The 21,652-nt window shown below is 45.2% G+C and overlaps 1 protein-coding gene across 2 annotated transcripts in view; it reads right to left on the reverse strand.

Moving 5' to 3' along the window:
* Positions 1-21,652, reverse strand: part of LOC106911691 (NACHT, LRR and PYD domains-containing protein 3-like) — a 41,388-nt gene that overhangs the window by 11,447 nt on the left and 8,289 nt on the right. For both annotated transcript variants that reach the window (XM_088003735.1, XM_088003734.1), the window contains 4 exons: positions 20,646-20,972; positions 20,470-20,571; positions 13,372-13,683; positions 5,280-7,017 (listed from right to left, as the gene is read on the reverse strand). In XM_088003735.1, the coding sequence (XP_087859861.1) occupies positions 5,280-7,017; positions 13,372-13,683; positions 20,470-20,571; positions 20,646-20,972 (2,479 nt within the window). The remainder of the gene's footprint in view (positions 1-5,279; positions 7,018-13,371; positions 13,684-20,469; positions 20,572-20,645; positions 20,973-21,652) is intronic.

Here is a 21,652-nt window from a genome sequence, read left to right on the forward strand (position 1 = left end):
CATTTTCTAGATTCCAGAAAAATGAAAAACTCTCAGAGAAAAGCAATAAACAATTAAATAATGTTTAAATAATCAGGGTTGGTGGATGGAGGTTATCGAACCCTCAGGATAAATATTACACATTATTTTTCTCATCATATGAATTCAAGATAAGAATATTTATATCAAATATTTATAACCAGAATGATAAAATGTGACAGAGATGAGAGACAAACTGATAATGCTGTTGGTTTATGACTCCATTTGGGTGATGATCACAAAGAAACCCTGTGGAGGCAACAATAATATATTAAATTAAATTAAATTTGACAGTTTTCAGAAAAAGAACTCAAAGTTTATATTATTTAACAACACAGAGGATATTTCTCCCTGTATTTTATGGGATGAAGCAAAGACTGAGAAGAGAGGAAAGTTAATTATCTGGTCGTCTCAAAAGAAAGAAAAAAATGTTTTAAAGATCTCACTATAAAACTAAAACCTCTAGAAATACAACATATGGAAAATAATAACACTTTCTCTACTACTCAAAACTTAACTACATTCATGAATATGATTTATCGTTTTAGAATCAAAGGAAAATTTCCTCTTTGATAGATTAAATAGTTTCATCTTATTTTTATATATATACAAGACTCTACAACAAAAAGTCTCAATAATATACATGGCACTGTAAAAACAAAAAAATACATTTTTGCTTAAATCTGTTTAACAACCCTGGTTGTAACTACCTGGCTTGTTATTATTCTGTACCTAATTCATTTGTTTGTTATTGACATTTGCTCAATAAAATTTCTTACATGTACATTGGAAATGGTATTTTTATTGTATTTGATCATGTTTTTCATGTTTCCTTATTTCTTTCTTTTGTTCCTCCTATAATTGATGGAGATATATAGATATTATTTATAATGTATGAAAGTATCGTTTGTCATTTAATTAGCTCTATATCCTTAAGAAAATGAAAAAAATATTTTGTTTTATAAAGCCAGTAATGCCAGAATTAACAGCAAACAATAAAGACGTTGTGGTATTCTGATTTTGTAATGTAATTATATTAGTTGTGTTACCACCTCCACGCCACTAGAGGCAGTAGCAGGCCCAAAAAGATGCGACAAAAGAGCAGATTTAGCTACAGAATTGCTAAAAACTGTGGGTTGCCGTGAAGTAAATAAAAGAGAGAAGTTCAAATACATTCTGAGAGTGAAATTCCTTCCTAAAGGTGAAAAAATATCAGATTTCAAAAGAAAATAAAAACGGAAGTATAGGAAATAGCGCCCTCTTCACTTTCGGATTGCAATGGTCCCATTTCCAAATAAGGTATGAGACTGACAGTGGTCCATCCCCGCCCCTTTCCGTTTGCTGCAGCGAGGTGTACTTGAACTCGATCGTAGAGAGGCCATTCCACATGCTAACAATCAGACAGGTTCAGACAGGTGAAAACGTTCATCAGAACGTCTGGTTCACCTCTGTCTCCTCCCACTCAGTAGTTCTTCAGAGAAAGGCAGACGCAGAGGCCTGTCAGTGTCTGTTGTATTTCATTACCTCTCTGCTTAAATCGCTACTTCGTGCTGAAGCAGAAACGATACAACGGTCAACGTTTTCACTGTAATAGAAAATTTCTTTTTCAGTCTTGTTTCATTTTTGAAGGAACTGATGATACTTTTTCTCTTTTATTTACGGATTATATCTGCTTTGTTTTTGTATTTCTGTAAGATGTGTTTGTCCATTAAATAAGTTTGCAGATAATGTTTAGATGTTTCCACAGCTGTGATAGCAGAAGAGACCTGAAGACATCTTGCGTAAAATGCTTGATCTGGTGATTGTTTTAAAGGACTGGCATGTGAAATGTGGTTGTACCCTTGTTTGACCTGAACCCATGACTGACAAAGAAGAATTAGAAGTTACTCCTGAAATGCTTATCAGTTCTCTTTCCTGCCATGAAATCGTCCCCTCCAAGAGGTGAGGGATAGTTCATGAGGTCGGGGTCAGGATTGTCTCTGTGGTCCATCTGGTAGTAGAGATAAGATCAGACTTTGGGTGGGTCTTTGCCTTGCTGTGACTATATGACGATGTGATCTGTGTTGTTCAGGGCTCTTCTCCTGACTGCGCTCAGTGAGAATGGTCTTCAAACGCTTTTGCCTTCGAATAAAGAAACTTAAAGACGATTAATTTTTCTCTTATTATTGAAACAGCTTCTCGTTCTTTGATAATGAAATTTCCATAACATCACCAAAAACTTTTTTTTTAATTCACCAAAAATTGTTCTGTAATCTGGAACGTTCGCTACCTTGAGCTCCAGTTAGCCGCCTTATCTCACTGCGCAAGAGGCAACTGCGTCATGCGTCACGGGCAAAAGGTCAAAGGTAACAAGGTGCTTATTATGCTGTACAAAAAACCCCCAACAAAAAAACAAATAATTTTAGTACATATTATGTGTCAGAAGAGGGCTTGGGAAATAATAATACAAAAAAATTGACCAAAAGGGCAATTGGGGGGCAAGGAGCAATAGGGGTAGGTGCTCAAGCTCCCCTAGGCCCCCCGCTCTGCACGTGTCTGGCTCACTCCACCGGAGATTTCATCCTCCACAGTTCTCCGTGGAGGAATGTCAGTGGAGGACATTTGCACGGCAGCTTCCTGGTCATCTCCGTGCTCATTTATTCGGTTTTACCTGTGTGATGTTTCCACGTTCTCTATGACCCATCCTGTCCTCAGAGTTCTGACAGAAAGATTATTTTTGTCACGTTTATTTACAAAACATTTGAGAACAACATGGTTGTCCAAAGTGCTGTATAATAAGTTACCTGTTCTGTTCATCGTTACACTGTTACAGTTCGTAACGTTCGTTGTTCCTGTTCACAGCAGCAGGTCTGTTTGTCTGAACCTTTCTGACCAGATGTTATTCTCTCTGGTCTTCTGCTGTATGGGAGGCCAGGACTGCGTAATTACGCACTCCAGGATGAGACTGTTTTTTGTTATATGCAGCATGGTGTTGGTCTGGCATAGACTACATCCTGCTTCGCCGTTAACCGACTAGCGATAGCCTTAAAGGGCGAAGCTTATACGAAATAGAACGTTGGTTACGTTTTGTAACCCTAGATTCTATGAGTATAGGTGCAGCCCTTTAAGCTGTGGGCCTCACTGGTTCCTAAATGGCTGAGGAAGAAGTGGGAGCCGTTTGTCCGGTCTGACCGTTATTTATACAGACCGGGATGGGGCCCACCTTGTAGGTGGGCGTGGACTAAGCTTTTTTTAGTGCTGCGCTGTGCGCGAGGGATAAACCCACTAGGATATCCTTAAAGGGCGAAGCCTATAGGAAATAGAATCTGGGGTTACAATACGTAACCAACGTTACTTGTTTTACTTGTAAGTATTCCCACAAGTGTAAATGTAAGTGTAAGTATTTTTACAAGTAAAACAATATTAATATAAGTATTTTACTTTGTTTCTTATTCAATTACTAAAAATGTTTAGATTTCATTCTTTAAACTTTCATGCTTTGAAATAAGGACTAGTTTAAACTATTTTTATAAATCTTCCAGCTGGAAACTTACTTCCTCTTCTTCCAGGAAGCCTGCTATTTCTGTCTGACTCTCTCTCTCTGTCTAACTATGATTTCTTATGATTAGATAGAAAAAAGTAGAAGCAAAGTCTGCAAAAACAACACAACCTGATTGATTTTATTGAAGTTTGACTCTACCGTTTTCTCTAGATGTTACTTGTGTTATTAACTTTAAAGGTAACTATTTATTGTTACCGTTAAACTAAAATCTCCAGCATGGGGAAGTGGGATGATCTCAGGTTTTCTTGACAATTCAGTGTGTTGGAAATATCTTTATTTATTAAAGATTTGTCTGTAATAATCAGATTATCAGTTTGTGTAAGTTTAACCTTTTGACCATCTTGATAAGATTTAATCAGCTGGTGTAGAACTGAATGCAACATAGAATATCTGTAAAACACAATCTAATTTGTAATCTCTCCTAGTTGTTAACAACATGTCTTGATTGAAATAGCCTAATTATAGTTTTCAGATTAATAACTTATTCTGTCCTATTGACCTTTATGTTACCTGTAGTTACAGCAGATTGTTAAGATCATTTGCTCTGCCCTTTGTATGTGTGGGAAACAATCAGGAGAAGTTCCAGCTTTCACACTGATCTGTGAAAAGCCATAAGACAGCAGGAGTTCAGGCAGTGGAGGAGAAGCTCTGCTTCCACTTTGTTGAGATAAAGGAGACAATCGGTGTTTGATCTTGAAAACAAATTGCAGGGAGTTTTTAACTTTTAAGAGGGTCTGAGACAGCTCCTGGTTGGATGAGCAAAGATATGCCTTATTTGAATAAATTAAAGACAAGAATACACCTTTACTATAAAAGTTTGTACACAGGAGTAACAAATCAAGATTTACTCTTGCAACTCTCCAAAGACGCCTTTGCTTTTCTTTCTGTCTTCTTCTTTTCCATTTGTCTCAGGTAAATGAATGCCTGTTTTAGTCTGTATGAAGTGTATGTGTTGTTGATGTGATTTTATACTTTTAAATGTTAGAATAAACTCTGAAAATGTATGACGTGGAGTGTTGACTGTCATCTCTGTGTGGTTTTGTTTCCACACATGGAATCATTGAATCCGGGAGCACAAGAGAATATAACGAGCCAGAAATTAATGATTTTATTCTCTACAGCTGCTAACGACGAGCTGCTAACGCTAACTGACCCGGAACCAGTCAACCTGATCTCTCTTTACTCAGGACATTCAGCTCTTAATATGGTATAAATTAAATCTACAGAAAACCGGTTCATTCATTAACTATCAATAATCACTAAGGATTCAGAAAATGCCCAGATTTAATTGACATAATAAATCTATAAAATAGATTCAACCTTTTTGGATGCAGTTACACCCACTGACATCAGAGATTAGAGCAGATCTACAGCATTGGTCATTATTACCCATAAATCTACAAAGTCAGATATAATAAAGATGATCCTTTTACCAAGGATTATTTATTTCAGGCTTTTTGACAGGAACCTGCCAAACAATTCAATGATTGGGACAGAATAATCACTCATTTTATCTGAGCTAAACAAAAACAGAGTACATTTCCAGACACTAAAACTTTTAAAAGTAAAGGATGGATGAGCTTTAAAATATTTAGAGGATTATTAGGGCATTAACATTCAGAAAAATGAAAACATCCAGAATCAACTTGAAGAAAGAAGAAGAAACAGGAGGACAATAGTGCTGAATCAGCATTCACACAATGAAAACATCTGGACTCACCGAGCCTTTCTGCAGTTCCTCACAGCTGGAACCAGTCTCAGTCGTCCCCAATCTGATGATGTCTTGTACTTCTCCAGGTCCAACTCATCCAGAACCTCTGACATCTGCAGCATGAAGGCCAGAGCTGAACAGTCAGACACTGAGAGTTTCTTCCCTGAATCCAGCAGCCATTGTATCTCCTGATAAAATGAGACGTCGTTCATCTCCACCAGACAGTAGAAGATGTTGATGCTTCTGTTAGCAGAGATTCTATCAGTGTTCATCTCCTTCAGGTTGGTGATGATTCTCTGGATGGTTTCTGGACGGTTCTCTGTCTGACCCAGCAGATCCTCTAAGAGTCTCTGGTTGGACTCCACAGTGAGACCATGAAGGAAGCGGACAAACAGGTCCAGGTGGCCATTTTTACTGCTGAGGGATTTCTCCATGACTTTCTTCATGAACTCATCTGGAGATGTTTCATTGTATTCTTCTCCCAGGAACATCTTGATGACCTCTGACCTCCTGCTGGTGAAGCAGTGGAGCATGTAGACTGCAGCCAGAAACTCCTGGATGCTCAGATGGACAAAGGAGTAGACGGAGATGTTGCCCAGTCCAGTCTCCTCTTTAAACATCTGAGTGAAAACTCCTGAGAACAACGCAGCATCTTTGATGTTGATGCCGCATTTATCAAGATCTTCATCATAGAAGATCAGGTTTCCCTTCAGCAGCTGATCTAGAGCTAGTCTTCCTAGAGACTCAATCAGCTTCCTGTTCTCTGGATCTTCTTCAGGATTTCCTCTGTACTTTTCCTCCTTGATTTTGTTCTGAAGCAACAAGAACTTGATGTACATCTCAGTCAGGGTCTTGGGCAGCTCTTCTTCCTCTCTGGTCTTCATCATTTCCTCCAGAACTTTAGCAGTGATCCAGCAGAAAACTGGGATGTGACACATGATGTGGAGACTTTTTGATTTCCTGATGTGGGAGATGATCCTGCTGGCCTTCTCTCCATCATCTCTGAATCTCTTCCTGAAGTACTCCTCCTTCTGGGGGTCAGTGAACCCTCTGACTTCTGTTACCATGTCAACGCACTCAGCAGGGATCTGATTGGCTGCTGCAGGTCGTGTGGTTATCCAGAGGAGAGCAGAGGGAAGCAGTTTCCCCTTGATGAGGTTTGTCAGCAGAACATCCAGTGAGCTGGACTCTGTAGCATCAGTCAGGATAGGATTATGATCAAAGTCCAGAGGAAGTCGACTCTCATCCAGACCATCAAAGATGAACAGAACCTGGAACATTTCAAAGCTGTAGATTCCTTTGGTTTTAGAAAATAATTTATGAATCAGTCCTAATAAGCTGAACTTTTCTTCTTTCAGTACATTCAGCTCTCTGAAGGTGAATGGAAATATGAACTGGATGTTCTGGTTGGTTTTGCCTTCAGCCCAGTCCAGAGTGAACTTCTGTGTTAACAGTGTTTTCCCAATGCCAGCCACTCCCATGGTCATCACTGTTCTGATTGGTTGATCACTTCCAGGTTTAAAGATGTCTTCTCTCCTGATTGTTTCTTGTTTCCTGGATGCTGTTTCAATCCGTCTGACCTCATGTTCCTGCTTGACCTCTCTAGTTAACCCCTCTGTGATGTGGAGATCTGTGTAGATCTGGTTCAGAAAGGTTTGATTTCCAGGTTGAGCGACGCCTTCAGAGAGACTCTGGAACTTCATCTTCAGAGACGCTTTAAGGTCAGGCTGATACAGACCAACAATATCTGAAGAAAGAAAGAGAAAAGAATAAATAAAAAAAATTTGCGATATTCTAACAAGTAACTGGACTAATAAAATGGTCAGTTTGGTTCTTCTTCATAAACTTCTATGAGGGAACCATAATTCAATATTTAAAGAAAACTAATGAAAGTCATTCCAGCTTCAGTCTACAAAGACTTTAGTCTGTAGTCTAGACTGTAGTCTTCTTTTATAAACCACCCAAACATTCAGCATGCAGCCCCATTGAGTGAACTGAAACTCAGTCCCTATTAGACTGAAGTATCTGCAGTATTAGCAGGTCATATTGGGATGAAGGTCCAAAGAAGATTCATGGTTTCATGCTGGTCCAGGATTTGGAGCAGTCAGTCCAGCCAGGTGAAGAACCTCTGCCTGTTTTTTTACTTCAAGAGCTTCTTAACAGAGAAATGATGCTGTCCAATCCCAAGTCACCCATTCATCATCTGAGGGAGACGACGATCAAGACGAAACAGACTTGGGTCAGCTCTAAAGGCTAAAAAACCTAAAAATGGGAAAAACTGAAGATTCACGATGACATCCTGTACAGAGTTTGCAAAGATCCATTAATGGAGAAAAAGCAAAATCACTACATGATGCTTTGACCAGGTAACAGTTATTTGGTTGTCAATTTGAGAACATGTAGATGGAACATTAAAATTCTAGCCAACTCCTTAATGTCACTTTATATTGAAATATAAAGTGACATTAAGGAGTCACTAATGATGGCTCCGGCAACACGGATGCGTCGGCGCCTGCATTAAGCCCGTAGACCAAAACCCGTGTCGGTGTGCATATTGGTTTCAGCAAATCACGTGACCGATGTCATGATCCCTGGGTTTCTGTGTGTTTATTTTGGAGTTCTTCTGTGTTCAGTCCTGTTTTCCCTGTGTAGTCCTGTTCCCTGTGAGTCTCTGTCCTCCCTGTTGATTGCTCCCCAGGTGTGTCGTATTCCCTTGATTACCCCGTCTGTATTTAAACCCACCTGTTGTCTGTGTTCCTCGTCGGGTCCTTGTCGTTGTTTGTCTATGTCTATGTCCGAGTTTGTCAATTGCTGTCAAGTCGTGTGAGCTCTCCGGTGGAACTGTGAAGTCCCGGTTAGCTAGCTCCTAGTTCAGTCTTGTCAGTTGCTACCGGTGTTTAGCTGTGTGCTAGTTTCTCCGCCGTGCTGCCTGTTCTTGGACTGCTCTGAGCTTCATCATTAAACTCATCATTTTCACCATCTACCTGGGTCTCAGCGATTATCCTTACCACCAACCACACCATTTCATGACAGAAGGACCCGACCAAACCGGTGAGGATTGCCAATTATGGACCCATTGGTTAATAGAGATGTCGCCGCCCTGCAAAGGACTTTAAAGGAGTTCGGTGAGGTTATGGCCAAGCCGAACTCTGCCTGTCGTCGGCTCGGTTTGGTCACCCGGTTGGTGTACGAGCTGGAGTACTGGGTCCCGCGACTGCCGCATCTGGGGCTGGAGAAGCTCCTGTTGGAGGCAGAGTGGGAGCGCCAGACTACTCTGGCCGTCATGGCGGGCGACCCTCTGCCTCCCAAACCCGTCTGCCCGTCTCCAGCCGCCACCTCCGTCTGCCCGTCTCCAGCCACCTCCGTCTGCCCGTCTCCAGCCACCTCCGTCTGCCCGTCTCCAGCCACCTCCGTCTGCCCGTCTCCAGCCACCTCCGTCTGCCCGTCTCCAGCCAGCTCCGTCTGCCCGTCTCCAGCCAGCTCCGTCTGCCCGTCTCCAGCCAGCTCCGTCTGCCCGTCTCCAGCCAGCTCCGTCTGCCCGTCTCCAGCCAGCTCCGTCTGCCCGTCTCCAGTCGCCACAGTCCCCGTGGTGCTGGGGTTTCAGGCAGCCAGGCTGGCGCCTGGGCGACAAGCGGCAAGGTTGGTGGCATGGCCTGCTCCAGAGCCCCCCGAGCTTCCCGAGCTCCCCGAGTCTGCTGCCGGAGCGCAGCCGCCCGAGCTCCCCGAGTCTGCTGCCGGAGCGCAGCCGCCCGAGCTCCCCGAGTCTGCTGCCGGAGCGCAGCCGCCCGAGCTCCCCGAGTCTGCTGCCGGAGCGCAGCCGCCCGAGCTCCCCGAGTCTGCTGCCGGAGCGCAGCCGCCCGAGCTCCCCGAGTCTGCTGCCGGAGCGCAGCCGCCCGAGCTCCCCGAGTCTGCTGCCGGAGCGCAGCCGCCCGAGCTCCCCGAGTCTGCTGCCGGAGCGCAGCCGCCCGAGCTCCCCGAGTCTGCTGCCGGAGCGCAGCCGCCGGAGCGCAGCCGCCCGAGCTCCCCGAGTCTGCTGCCGGAGCGCAGCCGCCCGAGCTCCCCGAGTCGGCTGCCGGAGCGCAGCCGCCCGAGCTCCCCGAGTCGGCTGCCGGAGCGCAGCCTTCCCCCGAGCCAGAGCTCCCCGAGCCCGCTGCCGGAGCGCAGCTTCCCCCCGAGCCAGAGCTCCCCGAGCCCGCTGCCGGAGCGCAGCTTCCCCCCGAGCCAGAGCTCCCCGAGCCCGCTGCCGGAGCGCAGCTTCCCCCCGAGCCAGAGCTCCCCGAGCCCGCTGCCGGAGCGCAGCTTCCCCCCGAGCCAGAGCTCCCCGAGCCCGCTGCCGGAGCGCAGCTTCCCCCCGAGCCAGAGCTCCCCGAGCCCGCTGCCGGAGCGCAGCTTCCCCCCGAGCCAGAGCTCCCCGAGCCCGCTGCCGGAGCGCAGCTTCCCCCCGAGCCAGAGCTGCCCGAGCCCGCTGCCGGAGCGCAGCTTCCCCCCGAGCCAGAGCTCCCCGAGCCCGCTGCCGGAGCGCAGCTTCCCCCCGAGCCAGAGCTCCCCGAGCCCGCTGCCGGAGCGCAGCTTCCCCCCGAGCCAGAGCTCCCCGAGCCCGCTGCCGGAGCGCAGCTTCCAGTTCCCGAGTTTCCTGAGTCTGCTCCGCCCGAGTTTCCTGAGTCTGCTCCGCCCGAGTTTCCTGAGTCTGCTCCGCCCGAGTTTCCTGAGTCTGCTCCGCCCGAGTTTCCTGAGTCTGCTCCGCCCGAGTTTCCTGAGTCTGCTCCGCCCGAGTTTCCTGAGTCTGCTCCGCCCGAGTTTCCTGAGTCTGCTCCGCCCGAGTTTCCTGAGTCTGCTGCTCCGCCCGAGTTTCCTGAGTCTGCTCCGCCCGAGTTTCCTGAGTCTGCTCCGCCCGAGTTTCCTGAGTCTGCTCCGCCCGAGTTTCCTGAGTCTGCTCCGCCCGAGTTTCCTGAGTCTGCTCCGCCCGAGTTTCCTGAGTCTGCTCTGCCCGAGTTTCCTGCCGGCCCGGCTTTCTGCGCCGGAGACGCCGCCCGAGTTTCCTGCCGGCCCGGCTTTCTGCGCCGGAGACGCCGCCCGCCGGACCCGCCTCCACGTCTCGGCTTTCTGCGCCGGAGACGCCGCCCGCCGGACCCGCCTCCACGTCTCGGCTTTCTGCGCCGGAGACGCCGCCCGCCGGACCCGCCTCCACGTCTCGGCTTTCTGCGCCGGAGACGCCGCCCGCCGGACCCGCCTCCACGTCTCGGCTTTCTGCGCCGGAGACGCCGCCCGCCGGACCCGCCTCCACGTCTCGGCTTTCTGCGCCGGAGACGCCGCCCGCCGGACCCGCCTCCACGTCTCGGCTTTCTGCGCCGGAGACGCCGCCCGCCGGACCCGCCTCCACGTCTCGGCTTTCTGCGCCGGAGACGCCGCCCGCCGGACCCGCCTCCACGTCTCGGCTTTCTGCGCCGGAGACGCCGCCCGCCGGACCCGCCTCCACGTCTCGGCTTTCTGCGCCGGAGACGCCGCCCGCCGGACCCGCCTCCACGTCTCGGCTTTCTGCGCCGGAGACGCCGCCCGCCGGACCCGCCTCCACGTCTCGGCTTTCTGCGCCGGAGACGCCGCCCGCCGGACCCGCCTCCACGTCTCGGCTTTCTTCGCCGGAGACGCCGCCCGCCGGACCCGCCTCCTCGTCTCGGCTTTCTGCGCCGGAGACGCCGCCCGCCGGACCCGCCTCCTCGACTCGGCTTTCTGCGCCGGAGACGCCGCCCGCCGGACCCGCCTCTACGACTCCGGTTTCTGCGCCGGAGACGCCGCCCGCCGGACCCGCCTCTACGTCTCCGTTTCCTGCGCCGGCGGAAGAGACCGCCGGACCCGCCTCCTCGCTTCCTCGCTTCCTCGCCCACCCTGATGGGTAGTTTTGTTTTGTGTTTTGGACTGTGTTCTGGACTCTGGCCCTCCTGCCGTCGCCCCTCCGCCCACCCTGCTGGGTTGTTTTTGGTTTTTGGACTTTTCTGTTTTTGTGGGCGTCTGGTATCCGCCCTTGAGGGGGGGGTACTGTCATGATCCCTGGGTTTCTGTGTGTTTATTTTGGAGTTCTTCTGTGTTCAGTCCTGTTTTCCCTGTGTAGTCCTGTTCCCTGTGAGTCTCTGTCCTCCCTGTTGATTGCTCCCCAGGTGTGTCGTATTCCCTTGATTACCCCGTCTGTATTTAAACCCACCTGTTGTCTGTGTTCCTCGTCGGGTCCTTGTCGTTGTTTGTCTATGTCTATGTCCGAGTTTGTCAATTGCTGTCAAGTCGTGTGAGCTCTCCGGTGGAACTGTGAAGTCCCGGTTAGCTAGCTCCTAGTTCAGTCTTGTCAGTTGCTACCGGTGTTTAGCTGTGTGCTAGTTTCTCCGCCGTGCTGCCTGTTCTTGGACTGCTCTGAGCTTCATCATTAAACTCATCATTTTCACCATCTACCTGGGTCTCAGCGATTATCCTTACCACCAACCACACCATTTCATGACAACCGATACAGGAACTGTTTCGAAATGACATTAAAGCGCCAAACTGTGTGAAGGAAGTGAATCTGTCAATCTGTGAAATGCATTTGACAAAATAATTATTGATCTTTTACGATACAGCAGGGCCGTGCAGAGACCACTAAAGGGGCAGGTGCTCAACAAAAAAAGGGCTCATCTAACCGCATTCTAGGACAGAATATTAACAAAGCCTCTCAGCTTTCAGAGTTTAATAAACAATGATAAATTACAAAATTGTGAGATATATAATCAAAGCTAAGGAAAATCTTTAGATAGAACATACAACTATGCATATGTAAGATATTTTATTAGTCATTTCTTTCTGCAGGTCTATTTTGTTAAAAGAAAGTATTGCCATATTCAAACCCGCAATTTAGCAGGACATGTAAATCAGAGCTGGACCACCAGACATATTTTGTCTTTACAGAATTACACTATTAAAATATAAACAAGGGCACAATGCAACCTTTTAGTGAACTGTAATCTATAAAACAGAGCTGCCTGTTTGCTACACTTGCAGTGGAGATGAAGATGGTCCATTCAGGAAAGCAGAGCTGCATCAAACTTTAACGTGGAACTGCAGAAAAACGAAAATAAATAAATAAAATAAATAAATAAAAGCAAAAATTGAATTGTTAATGCATGTAACCATGAGAAAAGCCTACTGAGTTTTGCTTAAAAAAAAAAAAACTTTTAAAAAAATTAAAATCACACATTTTTGTCTCATGAAGTGAAAAAATTATTTGCAAAACAGACTTATTTGCACTTGTCGGAAATCTTTTCTTGCTATTCTACGTTTTTGTTTATGACTCAAAGTTTTGCTTCTGATCAAAGCCCGTCCAACATATTCTATGCTTTTGTCTGTCAAAATGAGTATCTCAGTTGTATAACAATGAAATACATCATACATGTGAATATTGTCATAAGTTTAACAACTTTTGACATGTTTTATTGTCAGTATAGTTTGAGTCTTGTTTGACTTTATCTACATGGGATTACAAGTTCACTTTTTTATTATGAGTCTTTCTTTCTCAGACCAAAAGTTCCTCCTGATGTCCAGGAGGAGCAGCGATTCCTGCCAGAGGCGATAAGACCAAGACTCTGGATCCTCTGAGTTACTGGAACAACCAAATACCATCTATCAAAGCCTCTTCCTCTTTTCTTTACAGTCTCATTGCTCTCCAGCTTCATCTGGGCCGAGTGAGCAGCCGTTTTCTGTAGCTGGAGAATTTTTATCAAAGAAGAATAAGACTAAATTTCAAAACGTTGGAAAAACTTATTTTTAAATAAAAATAAAATCCATGTCCACCTGCATCCTCATTCACAACATGCTTGCTGCTTCCAGGCTGCAGGAACTTCAGTTCAGATGGTTCTAACCCGTCTGGTGGTTCTGAACACTAATTAGTGTCTCCAGCAGGGGGCACTGTCCTAGTCAAAGCCTCCAGCTGCTTCTTCAGGTCCCTGTCTGTCCTGGATCTTGTCCTCCTGATCTGCTTCCTCTTCCTCACTTATTACATCAAATTGACCTTCTGATCAGTCAATCATCACTATTGATCACCACCAATCACCTGATTGGAAGAATGCAGCATTTAACCACTGACCTTTGACCTGGAGATGAATCCGTTTCATCATCAGGACGACTTGTTTCCTGACTCTGCAGCTGTAGATCCCGCTGTCTGCAGCTGAGGGACGTTCCAGAGTCAGACTGAGGTCTCCAGTCTGCAGTGGGTCGTCATTCATCCTGGTTCTGCTGGTCAGGTTCTGTTCTTCAGGATCATCAGAACCTTTCTGATACACATGGACCGTCCTGTTGTCTCCGTCCCTCCACTCCACTCTAGCGCCTCCAGGCAGGTAGACTCTGGTTCTGCTGGGCAGCAGGACAAACTTCTCTCCTGAATTCACCTCCAGTGGAGCTGAGAGACAACAGAGGACAAGATGAATTGGACAGACAGATGGACATACAGCACCTCTGATGAGAGAGAAGTGGAGCAGGTGATGATCAGCTGATATTGTCTCCGTCGTTCCTCCTGGACCTCTATGGACCCATCAGGTCAGAGACCATGAAGGTTTTTCTGGTTTAAATGTTTCCTTATAACTGAGACGTTCAAGTCAGAGAGAAAATCCTCCAGCAGAGTTTCATCACCAAGGCAGTATGAGGGGGATGCAGGGCCGGCCCAAGGCATAAGCAAACTAAGCAGCCACTTAGGGCCCTGAGACCACCAAGGGGTCCCCTCAGTGGAGCAGATTTTTTTTTTTTGTAATAATTTCTATGTCATTATAATGTCAAAAACACACAATTTCACTATAATTGATTTGTTTTTACAATAATATATATTTGACAATGTGTGAAGAAATCATTATTTCATGGATTACAAAAAATCCCCTTGTGGCCGCGGTAGGTACCGCACGCTTCGCCAGTATCATGAGCTGCCCTGCAATGAGCATCCAAACGTCCAAAGCTCCGGTCAGAAGTTAAGTTAGCAAAACATTGTCTCAAAAAAGGACTTATTGTTCAGGGAGGGAGAAGAAAGAGGAAGAATAGAAAAAAGCCAAGATAAAGGTTTGTTTTAATGTGCCTGGTAATGTAATGATTTGTAAAGCTGCTAATAGAAAATTAGCTTGAACGGTCCAGTTCAACTGACAAACATTTATGCTAGGGTCTTTGTATTTATGTGACACTCAGTTTAAACTTTAAATGAGTTGATTCTCCTACTTGGCAAGATATTGCTGAGGTATTTTTGGCTTCAAAACGCCGTTTTTAATAACGTTTGATAACAACAATTAAAACGTCTCAGTGTCTGACATTGTCTAGTAAAATGTTTTTACGTCAGGCTACATAGCTGCTACATCGATGAGCTGCTCTATGCTGTAGTTGGGGATATGTTGTTTGCTGCTGAATATAAGCATTTTTGTAGCTAAAACAAACATTTTTACATCAACTTCTAAATTATGTGAAACTTCTGTTAAAATCATTTTGAAGGCTCAGAATCAGTCCAGTACCGGTGCCGGTCCACATTCTCAGGAGAGAAAAACTCACCTGGTATAAATTAAATTTTTAGCTATTGGAGTAACGCTTAAGAGAAATGTATTTAATCAAAGAATGTCATGAATGTGTGTGTAGGGCTACATCGATTGCAGTTTTCTGGCCGATCCCCGGTTACTGATGTTGAAAAAGCCTGACCAGCTGATTTTGATTTTGGCTGATATGATTTTTTTTTGTCTGAAATGTCACTAATATAGCAAGAAAGTCGCTGAGTTGCAACAGTGGGGTGAATATTGTTAACTGTACACATGCAGACCTGACCCGTTGGGTCGGTCTGTCAGTCACACTCAGACTCTCTCTTGAGCAGAAGAGAACAGAGACTGATCTTTAAACCTTTGATGGCGAACATTAGATTAGGAGATGAAAGGGGCTTCACATGTAGATATCAGCCAATCACGATCCCCCAAAATTAAGGAAATTGGTGCCCAGAAATCGACTGGTCGATAAATCAGTTGGCCAATAAATGTATCCTATATTATTATACATGTATATAATGTAAACAGCACTGACAGAGATGCAATTAGTTTATAGCAGGTGTGTGAATGATCTAATAATCGGACTGCTGATTGAAGCCAGTCCACACTGTTAGCAGAACTAGAGGGCCCCAAAACCACATTTTGCTTAGGGCCCCATGGAGGCTTGGGCCGGCCCGAGTGGGATACAACTGTTCTGAAGACAGGACTGAATTGTAGTTTCTAGCTTCACCACTAGGGGGCGCAGACATTTTGTGAGCAAAGTTTTGTTCAGGTGTGAAATAACGTTCGGGAATCAGTGCAGATCGGCAGAAGTTGTTTGTAGGTAATTTATGTGGCATGTATGAGAGAGTGTGTCCATCAGACTGGTAAGATACAGTCTATTTGTGTTTAAGAAGAATAATGTGTGTATTTTATTACTTTAGACATTTTCTGTTTGCTCATTTTCCCCAGAGGAAGCTGAGTTTTTCTTTAAAATGGTGAATTATATTATGTTTAATGGTTCTGTTTTACTTTATTAGAAACTGAAATATAAGGCTGGAGAAATGAGAAGTTAGTTTTATTTTATTTTCCAAATATAGCAAAGTTATAAGGCCTTTGGGCCCAATAGTAAGGCTTAAAAGACAAGTAATGTGATTATAATATATTGTAGCTTACAAAATGATTATTGGTGTTCATGGTGTATTGTAAGTTTTATTTAGCTGTTCCTTTGTAGAATCAACACATATAACCACATCCATCCACCTAAACCCTGAATCTGCCGATTAAAGAACCAGGAAATCATCACCTTGTTGCTTGAGGATCACAGACTCATGAACATCCTGCGATCACCACCTCCCGTCCTTTAGCTGGGTGACTGTCCAGATCTCCAAGAGGTTCAGTTTGCTCCATCCCCTGTCCCCCCAGCCATTGCACAAGAATTTAGCCAATGTTTATGAGAGCTGAAATTACAACAACAATCCTCAGCTGCAGTCACTGATCTCCTGACTTTCAACCCCGAGTGCCACAGTCCACCCTAATCTCAACCATGAACTGGACTTAATCTGGACACCAACATGTCCTCCTCCACCCAAACATTGGATCCCACAATTGTCTTAAGAGAATAAGACCTACAGATCATTACCGTCAATACCAGAGTTCACCAAGGATGATCCCAGGCAATCTGCCAGATTAAGAAGATTAATATTCTTCCAGCCGATGAAACACAGAGGTCCAAACATCAGATGCCATGTGACCACCTTAAATCTGAAGAAGCTTTTCTAACTGACGACTCGTACAGTAATTCACCAGGGGCCTCTAGTCTGATATGATTCACTCACTAAACATTATGGCCAGCCTCCCTGGCTCAGGTTATAACAGGAAATAACTACGCAGATGATACACTACCACTATGAGGTCACCAAGAGACCTTTGACCCCATCCAATCACTGAACAGATGCTGAGAACAGATAAGTGTGTGAATGAGCCAACACTTTCTCTAGCTGGACAGAACCTGAAGTTATTATCTTTGGACCTAAAGATGAATAATCTAGAGCTATAGATCTACAGATATAGCTCTAGAGTCGGCTTCAGTTCTTCCAACTGGAAACCAGAGATCAAGCTGACCTCTGACCTGACCCTTTAGTTCCACAGTGGGCCTTCTAGCAGCTGCAGAACATTTCCAGGAACAGAGGACTAAAGTCTCAGATCAGAGAAACTCATCCAGTCGTTTCTCTCTAGCGGGTTTGATTCCTGCAGCAGGTCAGACTGACAAACCAACGGTCCAGAACGCTGCAGCTGGGGTTCTGACTAGAACCAGGAGGATAGAGACACCACCCAGATATACATCATCCAGTTCTCCATCATCCAGTTCTCCAGTCCTTCACTGAGAGAATACCAACAATGTAGGAACAAATTTATCTTTGGGGGACATGATGGAAACTTGACAGATAAATAAATAAATAAATATCTTGAGCAGAAATGTCAAACAATGGTGTGACGATCCCATCCTGTCCAGTAGGTGTCTCTAGTCCTCTACGTGTTTTTTTTCTTGTTCTTTTTGAGGAAACGGGTAGATGGGCTGTTAATTGTACACACCGGCAGATGATAAATAGTGACGTCTAGTCAGTCACTGGTCTGCTTGATTGCCCTCCGGACCAGGCCGGAACGAGCAGCATTAGTCCACACTTCTCTCTGACTGGTTGTCCTGATCTCCCGGAGCACAATTTGTCATTAAATAAATTATTGTTTCTATAGATCCGCTCGTCTGTCTCCCTTTTTGTCCTCACGTTTGAGCTGTGATACTCTAATCTGACCTCTTGTTTTATTAATGGTGGTGGAAATAAGCAGCTTCAGCGCAACAGCTGAAGATTAAACAGTTTTTATAGTTATATTTACATTACAACTGGATTACTTCAAGCCTAAGGACTGGGGGATTTTCTTACTTTTATTTTTGACTTGAAGGAGATGTTTTGCTCCTCTGTGTGCTCAGTCGAGAACGGCTGGAATGGAAACCCGCTGATTGCCTGTGATGGCCACGGCTGCGGAGTCGTCGTGCACCTGGCCTGCTGTGGAATGGCTCGGGTGCCGACTGATCTGTGGTTCTGCAGAGAATGTGAATCCCAGGAGAAAGCAGTCCGTGTGCTAGACCAGGACAAACTGCATCCGACTGAACCCACAAACATGAGCAGTATTTTACAACGACTTCAGACTATTGAAATGAAGATTAAACTGCTGGAGGTGAACTTTGAGATCAACGCTACCTGTCAAAATGAGACAACTCTTCCTCAAATCAACGGAGAGGTTGTGCGCCATGTACCAAGCAGCTCACCCTGGAACGCTCAGGATGCCAAGCCGAAACGGGAGTCTTACACTGCGGATCCGATAAGAACAGGGAGAACCCTGCACCTGGACGAATCACCCTGGCCGGCTCTGAGCCTAGACCAACCTTCAACTTCAACACCTGCTCCGCCAAAACAAGCAGCTGCAACCATAACGGCTCCACCGACCCCGCTACCAAAAACAAAGCAACCAGCCCGAGCCTCAAAACATCCTGACTCTGTGGGAATCCCACTGAATAACAGATTTCTGCACCCCAGCCTGAGCCTCTGGGAGAAACCTCAGCTTCATACATCAACAATGAGGCAGGGTGGCCGGCTCTGAGCCGAAACCCACCGTCAACTCCAACTCCTGCTCCGCCAAAGAATAGCAAACAAGCAGCTGGAACCAAAACGGCTCCACCGACCCCGCTCCCAAGGACAGAGCGACCAGCCCAAGCCTCAAAACATTCCAACTCCGTGGGAATCCCACTGAAAAACAGATTTCTGCACTCCAGCATGAGCCTCTGAGTGAAAACCCACCTTCAAACACCAACAATAAAGCTAAACCAACACATCCACCCCCTAAAGCTCCGAAAGACAAAGTGACCACCAGGAAAATGAAAGGTATGCCAAGAGTGCTTATTGTTGGAGATGAGACAGTAAATGGAATCAGTCATGTTTGCAATCCCAAGAAAACCAGAGTGGTTTCTTTTCCTGGTGACACTGTATCAGATTTGACTCAAAGTGCTCTCTCTAACCACTGATCAGCCAAACATGGAGACTTTAGTTGTGCATGTTGGAGCCAACGATCTGACAAAGCAAAAACCAGAGATTCTGAAAAAGGACTTTAATATTCTTCTGGACACAACGGGAAAATTAAAAATGAAGTTATTTCTCAGTGGTAAAATTCCATTACCTCAATGAGGAGACGAAAAACATTCCAGGCTGGGCATGATAAACAAATGGCTGATTAAAACCTGTTCTGCCAGCTCAGTGAACTTCATCGACAACCTCTGGATCTATTGGCAGCGCTTTCACCTCTTTGGAAGATGCGGATGCAATCTTAAACATGGAATAAGGCTGCTCACTGCAAATATTTTTTATTTTATCAACAAGAACAACAATGTGACCATCGCTTCAGAAGAACAGGCTCAAGGATGTCTGACTAGGATGGAGCCCTCCGCTTATCAAGAACAAATATTCCAATACAAAGTGATAAAACATCGACTGGGGACAGAATGACTGGTTCCCCTCCTTCTTTCCCCCTCCCTCTCTTGATCAACATATTTAATGATGTTTATATTTGACCAAATGTTTGTTTCATAACTGGTGACTGTATTATGTTTTTATTATTTTATGACCTTTGACCTCCCTCTCTGCTGAAATGTTCTAATAATCTGGACTAGAGCAGCTTCATGAACTCAGTCAGGAGTTGTTGGTGTTTCCATCCTGCTGGTGGCACCGGTTGGTTCTGATGGTAATGAGAGATTTTACTGGAAACTCCAACCTGATATTTATCTCTATGAGATTCAACCAGCAGAGCTGATTCTACTTCCTGCAGAGCAGATTCTACTTCCTGTCTGATGAAACGTTCTGAGAGTTAAATAAAATATTTTATCCATAAAACTGAATCTGGAATAAAGCCTGTCGCTGAATATTCTGAGGATTAAAAAGCTAAAGCTGCTCCAGAGAGGGTCAGAGGTCAGACTGTGTTGTCATGGCGATCTATCTGCTCTCATATGGATCCTCCTTCCTGGTTCTGGACGTCCAGCTTTCAGTTTGTAGTTCAGTCGTCTGGAGTCCAACAGTCACCAAGAACCAGAGATCAGAAAAGGTCCAGAGAGCAGAGAGACGCTGCTGGTTCTGGTTTATAACTTTGCTGCATTTGATCTGAACATGAATGAACTGAAAGATCTGAACTTCCCCCCCGGAAAATGTCCCAGTTCAACGAATCTATATCTAGGGGTGTGAGAATCCTTGTTAAATGACGTTTAACTAAAGTCCTATGGGGTTTAGAGACCCAGTTCAACTAAAAACCTAGAGGTTGGAGTCCTTGTCAAACGGTGTTTTTGACTAAAGATCCAGAGGGTTAGAGCCCCAGTTAAACGACATTTAACTGAAGTCCTAAAAGGGGGTTCGGGTTTAATGTTTTTGTCCTTTTTAATCTTTTTCAAAATGTCTTTCTCTTTCTCATTGTTTATTCAATGTCACATGCCGTTTTTATTTTAATTATGTAAAGCACTTTGAAATGCCTTGCTGCTGAAATGTGCTATACAAATAAAATTTGATTGATTGATTTATATGACAAGAGGAACCGTTGACCTCTGACCCCCAGGACAGGTCACATGATCTCTAACATTCTGTGTCAGAAACATTCAGACTCACCTGGCAGGAAATAATCTTTAAAATGATAGAAAACGCCTGCAGAGACGATAAGAACCAGAACCAGCAGAACCAGCAGAGCTGAGGCCCAGGATGGAAACGGTTCTGTGGAAAAACAGAGAAACATTGACCTCACTCTGACCTTTGACCTTTATCAGCAGCTCTGCTGATGCTCTGACCTTTCTGTACATATTTCAGAACCACAGTGTGTCTCAGGACGTCCTGGTCTCTGTGGACGGTGCAGACGTAGCGTCCATCGTCTCCGTCTCTGGGGTTCCTCAGGGTCAGGCTGACGTCTCCGGTCCTCAGGAAGTCTTTGCTCATTTCTGTTCGACAGCTGTAAAAACTGTCCTGGTTTCTTTGGTTGCTGCTTGAGTGAACCATCATGAATTCTGGTTCTGACCGGGTCCACTCCACTGATGAGTTCTTAGGGAGGTCGGCTGATATTCTGCAGGGCAGGACGACAGAATCTGACCCTTCAGTGACCTCGACCTCCTGCTGACCAACTGAGAGGAAATAAAGGACAAAATGAGCAGAAACAGTTTGGATCATTATTCTGGTTTGATGTCATTCAGTTTCTGTCTGCAGGATAAAAATCATTTATTTAATAATCAACATCATAAACTTTGATCCATCAGTGGTTCATGTGACAGTTATTGATGCATCAGAGGGTTTGATCTATACGTAGCAGATCTACAAAACCTTTTGGTTCTGTGGAGGCTGGAGATGAGAAACACAAACAAACTAGAAAGTGTGCATTTCCTATGAAAGTGTAAATGCTGAAAGCTTTTGGTGAAAATGGCAAAAGCATTTGAAGCCGACTGCTGAAGACTTGCAGAAAGGTAAAAAATGCAGTGTGAAAAACCCAGGTAAAAGTTAAAATTAGCTGAAACTAGCTAAAATACTAATGATAGCATTTAGGCTACCACTAGCATGCTGGTTACAGTAATATATCCCATGCAATGTAAAGAAAAAACTAAAATGTGAAAAGGACAGAAACGTTCCCCTTTCCTTCTGATAGAAACGGTGGGTGAATGAAATCCAAACCTTTTATGGTTCCAGAGATAGAAATCTGTTTGGAGGCATCGTTTAGCGCAGTGACTACAAAAAACATGCAGCACGAAAAAAAACAACATCAAAAGCTCAAATTATTCCCAGGAGTTCCATCACCCTTGTCCCTCGGTGG

The sequence above is a fragment of the Poecilia mexicana genome, unplaced genomic scaffold (genome assembly GCF_051168715.1).
Source record: "Poecilia mexicana isolate PSO_F unplaced genomic scaffold, ASM5116871v1 scaffold_2, whole genome shotgun sequence".
In the NCBI taxonomy this organism is placed as follows: Eukaryota; Metazoa; Chordata; class Actinopteri; order Cyprinodontiformes; family Poeciliidae; genus Poecilia; species Poecilia mexicana.